General features: G+C 46.0%; 1 protein-coding gene across 1 annotated transcript; it reads left to right on the top strand.

Annotated features, from left to right (window-relative positions):
• Positions 1 to 1,582: 1,582 nt before the first annotated feature.
• On the top strand, positions 1,583 to 2,398 carry LOC143296639 (uncharacterized). Its single transcript, XM_076608670.1, has 2 exons — positions 1,583 to 1,951; positions 2,006 to 2,398. The coding sequence occupies exons 1-2, from the start codon at positions 1,583 to 1,585 to the stop codon at positions 2,396 to 2,398; spliced, it is 762 nt and encodes a 253-aa protein (XP_076464785.1).
• Positions 2,399 to 6,053: the final 3,655 nt, after the last annotated feature.

The following is a 6,053-nucleotide window of genomic DNA, read 5'->3' as shown; positions in this document are numbered from 1 at the left end:
TCCAGCCGTCTTGACTATGTCTTGCCACTGGGTCCAGATAGGCCGGGACGAGAGAGTGACGCTGATGATCTACACAACTCTCCCTCCATTTAATCCAAGTCAAGCGCGAGTCATGACTTCAAAATTACACCGCACAGCACCTCAAGTCCTGTGGCGATGGGGGAGTGGTGAAGCAGCAGATGCAGATACAGTGGAAGCTGTGGTCACCAACCTGCACACAGGCGGCTCAGGGTATAGGGTCACTCTCTACTGGATCGAAGCAGCAGTGGAGTTCAGCAGCCCCCTGGGTATCTGAGCAACCCTCTTCAGGATCGTTCTGCATACCTCCATGAAGGAAGGGGCTGGAAAAGGTGCCTCATACATAGCCTGCTTCACTTCTCCCTGGCCAGCTTACTGCAGCTGTGTGGATTCCTCAAGGTGGTCAACAAACAAAAACGAAGAAGAAAGTGATGGTGCTCAACCGTGGCACATGGAACGTGGGAACTCTGTTGGATAAAATCAAGGCAGACAGACCAGAGAGAAGAACTGCACTGGTTGCCAAAGAGATACCTCGCTACAATGGACATAGCAGCTCTCAGCGAAACACGCCTAACAGACAAGGGCCAGCTTACAGAACGTTGTGGTGGACACACGTTCTTCTGGAGTGGTCGCAGCAGCGCTGAACGACGAGAAACAGGCGTGGGATTTGCCATCCAATCTCATCTTGCCTGTAAACTCACCAAGCTTCCAGAACGACCGCCTGATGTCACTTCAGCTCCCACTTTCAAGCAAGAAGAGTGCAACGCTGATTAGTGCCTATGCTCCCACCATCTCCAACCCAGATGACATTAAAGAGAAGTTATATGAAGAACTCGACGCCCTCGGCAGTCTCACAGTCAGAGAAGAGAAGCTCATTGTTCTCAGGGACTTCAATGCCAGAGTAGGGACAGACTACCAAACCTGAGAAGGAATCAGAAGACACGACACTGGCAAGTGTAACAGCAACGGCCTTCTGCTCCTCAAAACGTGTCCCACACATGCCCTTGTCAACACCAACACCCTGTTCCGCCTACCCATCCGTAGGAAGACGTTATGGATGTACCCTTGCTCGAGGCTCTGGCGTGTTATAGACTATGCCATCACCAGGAAGAGGGACAGGCTGGACGTCAGAATGACGAGAGCCATGTGTAGTGCTGACTGCTGGACCAACTTGTATCCAAGTTCAGGCTTCGCATTCAGCCCATGAGGAGACCCCAAGGTCAGAAGACTGCAAAGAGACTGAAGGTCTCCAATCTGAAAAGCAGCAAGTTTGCAGAACTTGTCAACGACCTTGAAGACAGACTGCCAGGCACACCACAGGAAGACGGGACCAGCGTTGAGGAACAGTAGATGGCCTTCAGAGACGCTGTCTACACTACTGCCCTCGAACATCTCCAACCAGCAACCTGAAGAAACCAAGACTGGTTCCATGAGGATGATGAAGAAATAGAGGCACTGATAACAGAGAAAAATCAACTGTTGGCATCATAACGACCCTACGTCTCAAGCCAAAGAAGGTGCCCTTGCTGACGCAAAAAGAGAGATACAGAAGAGACTTCTCAAGATGCAGGACAGCTGGTTCAGCAAGAAGGCGGATGAAATTCAGGGCCACGCAGACAGCCACGACACAAAGCGCTTCTACAATGTGCTCAAGGCTGTATACGGACCCCAGTCCTCTGGCTCCTCACTCCTCCTCAACACTGATGGGGCGCAGCTGCTGACAGAGAAGGAGCAGATTCTGGAGCAGTGGGCTGAGCACTTCAAGAAGGTCCTCAACCATCCTGCCAACATCAATGATGAGGCCATTGCTCGCCTGCCCCAGGTAGATATCAATGAAGACCTCAACACCCTCCCCACAGAAGATGAATTCAGGAAGGCAGTGAAGCAACTCTCCTGTGGCAAAGCGCCAGGATCCAATGCGATCCCTGCAGAGGTATACAAAGCAGGAGGCCCTGCCATGATGCAAAAGCTGACTGAACTCTTCCAGTCCATGTGGAACGTGGGAGAGATCCTGCAACAGCTGAAAGATGCCAGCAAAGTCTGCATCTACAAGAGGAAAGGCAACTGTCAGTCTTGTGACAATTACCGAGGCATCTCCTTCTTGTCCATTGCTGGGAAGATTCTGACCCATGTCCTGCCAAACTGCCTTCTCCAACATCTTCAGCAAGGTCTCCTCCCAGAAAACCAGTGTGGCTTCTGTGCTGAAAGTGGGACTGCGGACATGAGTTCTGCTGCTCGCCAACTACAGGAAAAATGCCAGGAGCAACACAGTGACCTTTCCATGACCTTTGTCGATCTGACCAATGTTTTCAAGACTTTCGATACAGTCAGCAGAGAAGGCTTGTGGAAAATCATGGAGAAGTTTTGCTGCCCAAGCTAGTTCATCGCAGTTCCATGACGGCATGATGGTGAAAGGAGTCAGAGGCCTTCCATCTGATATTTGAGGCCATAGTCATTTTCGAATCCGAAGGACGAAGACATCACATCACTTTTTTGCGTTAACTGTAAAGCGTTCGAAGGAGTTATATAAATTCCCATTATCATCATCATCATCATCATCATTAATGTAAATATGATACAGAGTGGGTGAGTGAAATGTTCACGGGGGGGTATGTTCTGGCCAGGAGGGGTATGACATGGCCTGGGCTCGTTTAAACCCGGGGTTTTAAGTAGCCCAGGCTGCTTCATACCCGGTATAAAAACTAGCCAGGGGTAGAGTTTGGCCTGCTAAACCAGATTCACCATCATCACTAAAATGTTGTTTTCGTGCAGACTTGTAATCGTCTTCAACAGTTCAGAAGGAACGTCCTGATGCTCCACACTTTCCATCGCGAAACATTCCCAGGGACGTTCTGAAGTAGGATTCCAAACATCCCCACATCTCAGAGCATCACTCGGGGATCTCTGTGTGTGTGTGTGTGTGTGTGTGTGTGTGTGTGTGTGTGTGTGTGTGTGTGTGTGTTTCTATAATTGTGTGTGTGTGTGTGTGTGTGTGTGTGTGTGTGTGTGTAATGAAGGAAGAGAATATCAAATATATGCTCCGTCTCTATATGTACGTATTCGTCGGTTATATGCGTGTCTGTCTGTCTGTTTCTGTCTCTCTCTGTGTCTCTGTCTGTCTGTCTGTGTCTCTGTCTCTGTCTCTCTCTCTATGTGCGAGCACGCTCAAGCACATTGTGTATTTGTGTGTGTATGTATGTGTGCCTCTCAGGCTTTGATCACACACACACTCACACACACACACACACACACACACACACAAATTCAAACACATACACCACATGCTTACACACCCTTTTGAGAGCGCTCAGTAACTGTGCAGCATCATCTCTGAGCTTTTCTAAGTAGTCAACTAAGTAACGCGCATCCTGGCATCAGAGATCTTTACCCACCCCTCTTGCGGCAAATCAGTGGAAGCATGTGCGTGTGTTTGTTTACTTTAGTTTAACGTCTTTTCACTGTTTAGTGATAATAGATGGGGGTGGGGGTGGGGGGTAAGAGTGAAAGGCATGTTTATGATAACAAAAACGTGATCAGTCAAAGGTAGATACCAACTGGACTTTGAATCATACATTCAGAATTTTTTTGAAGTAATGAATCTCCAAAGGACAAATATGTGTTTGGTGGAAACTGGTCGGCTAGTTTCTGAAAGAACAGTAATCTTGTCTTGTTTTTGGACACTGGACAAGTGTGTGGTAAACATTGACTTCTTTCCGAACACAAGGAAATATTCTATTGTTCAGAGTGGAAACGCGCGTTTGATCCGCCAATCACAAATCGTCGAAAGAAATGGACTTCCAGAGTGTCTGCCGAAAATATTTCACCAGAATTTCCATTGGTCATTTTTGTTACAAGTTAGTAAAACCAGAAAGTCGCAACAAACATAGAAAAAGTTTGAAACTTTGACAGATCTAAATAATGATCTTAACTCTTTCGTTCCTATTTTTCTATGAACCATTACTCCCCCTTGTTCCGAGATCCCTACCATTCGCATATTCCCTTCATTCCTGGATTTAGAGAACAGAAAGAAAGTATGAAGCAGGGTACTTATTTTGGAGGCTTACGGTAACGCGGCTCATTACAGTACACTAAGATTGTCATATACTGTTGTGTTCAGAATTGATGTGAGAAGTTGTCTGAGACCCTGTTGACACTATAGGGTGACATCTCTGGTGACACTCGGGTGTAAAACAGGTGACTTTGGGGTCAAACACAATGCATACAAGTACGTACTACATGCAGGACAGTGTTTTGCTTGCAGAGTATGCACATCATGCAGGTACTCACCAAGTAGTGCCTCATATGTATCTCAGTGCAACACTGCTAGTCATATCCACGAAAAACTGTCACAATTGTCACTACTATTGTCCTTATCACATGAATGATTTGAACTTTGTCTCAAAAAGAATATATGCCTTTTACTACACTAGCAGTCACTGAGCCAGAATCAGATCATTATCTACACAATTATTGAACAAAAACTATTCAGAAACGATACTGTCTCTAAATACGCACGTCCATGTCACAATCATTACGTAATATGCCACACAAAAGTGACACGTGTGTGATATGCCTTGAAGCAGTCATGCCAATTTTCACACTTCTTACTTTAAAAAAAACAAAAAACTTTTCATCACCCCTATCTGCGCTTCTGTAGCAACAGCTAATTGCACTCTCTCCTTGTCATTTATTTGAAACAGATCGAAATTATTATCTGTTAGAGCGTTGTAAAACTCATCATCAGAAAACTGGTCACAATCCGAACTTTCTACACATTCCGTTTTTCTGTGTCCGTGTGTCTACACAGCACATCGGCAAGAATGTAGCGGCGCCAACTTTCCCATGGCCTAGGAAGGGGGAATCCATTCCACTCATAAACACTGCCCTGCTAGTGACCCGGTCAAAGATAGATGACGCGCACTGATGACGCAACTCGCGGGAAGTTCAAAGCGCTTACCGCGAGAACCGATTTTCCGGGCTGCAGGAAGGAAAGGGGGAATTCTCTGCTGCACGGTTTTCCGGCCTCCAGGAATGAAGGTTAAAAATCCTGTAAACCGGATAACCGTGCTGCAGGGATGAAAGAGAGAGTTAAACCAATGATATAAAGATGAATGTGGGCTGTTGAAGATAGAATCGTTTTGTTTGCAGCACACAACTTGGGTTCGAAAAACACTAGTATCAGATGATGATCAAAAATATGATATGTATCAGATCCATATCAGTACTGTTAATTCCCCCGTCCCTTCCTTTTGTCACTTTTTGTTGTTGTTGTTGTTCAGCAGGAATCGCGCATAAACCATGGCTTTGCTTGTTGGCAGAAGCAAAAGGAAAGCACGGAACACATGGACTGTGTAAGCAAACTGCTAATACTTTCCTGATGATGATGGATAATCAGACTAAGTCCCTGAGTACATCGTTGAGCAAATTGTTGCCCTATTGTTTGATTCTCTGAACAATCTGCGTGTCGTCAGCATGGTCAGAAAATACTCCACCCACATCAGCAGCTCTTGAACGGCACACAAAGAGAGCAGTTTGTCCGAGAGAGTGCTTTCATCTGGAGTTAGAACGATGGGGATTGCAAAAAGATGAGCAAAAGACATAGCGACCTTTGTGGACCATTCTACAAAAGCTCAAGACACTTGATGTGAGCTGATTCACTGCTCCTGTGCAGTGGTATGCAGAGAAAGGTGCAAATGCTGCAAGACCAATTTAAAGCACACATCCTTGTGTAAATATGGCAGGGACTGTCACAAAGACTAAACATTGCCCAGTTGGAAAGAGACAAACCAACTAGTCGAGAAGGATTTTTCAGCAACGTTTCGTTTTCCAGTCAAGCTGAAACTACCAAAATTGTTTATTTGGTTTCACAAAGTGCACATTACCTACTTTGTAACTCTTGTAACCACACATCCGATACCATGCAAGTGAGATTTTCATCTCAAAAAACCGTCCTCCACCTCTACCCCCAAACTCTCATCACCCCTCCTTTTCCATTTGTCCTTTGATGTCTCGTGAGAGTGATGAATAAATGAACG

This window comes from Babylonia areolata, chromosome 21 (genome assembly GCF_041734735.1).
Source record: "Babylonia areolata isolate BAREFJ2019XMU chromosome 21, ASM4173473v1, whole genome shotgun sequence".
Lineage (NCBI taxonomy): Eukaryota > Metazoa > Mollusca > Gastropoda > Neogastropoda > Buccinidae > Babylonia > Babylonia areolata.
Note: the sequence above shows the minus strand (reverse complement) of the source record. Positions and strands in the feature narration are given on the sequence as shown.

Coding starts and splice junctions, on each gene's coding strand:
- LOC143296639 (XM_076608670.1), top strand. CDS start 1,583: ATGCAGGACAGCTGGTTCAGCAAGAAGGCGGATGAAATTCAGGGCCAC. Junction 1,952..2,005: donor CCAATGCGATCCCTGCAGAG/GTATACAAAGCA, acceptor GAACTCTTCCAG/TCCATGTGGAACGTGGGAGA.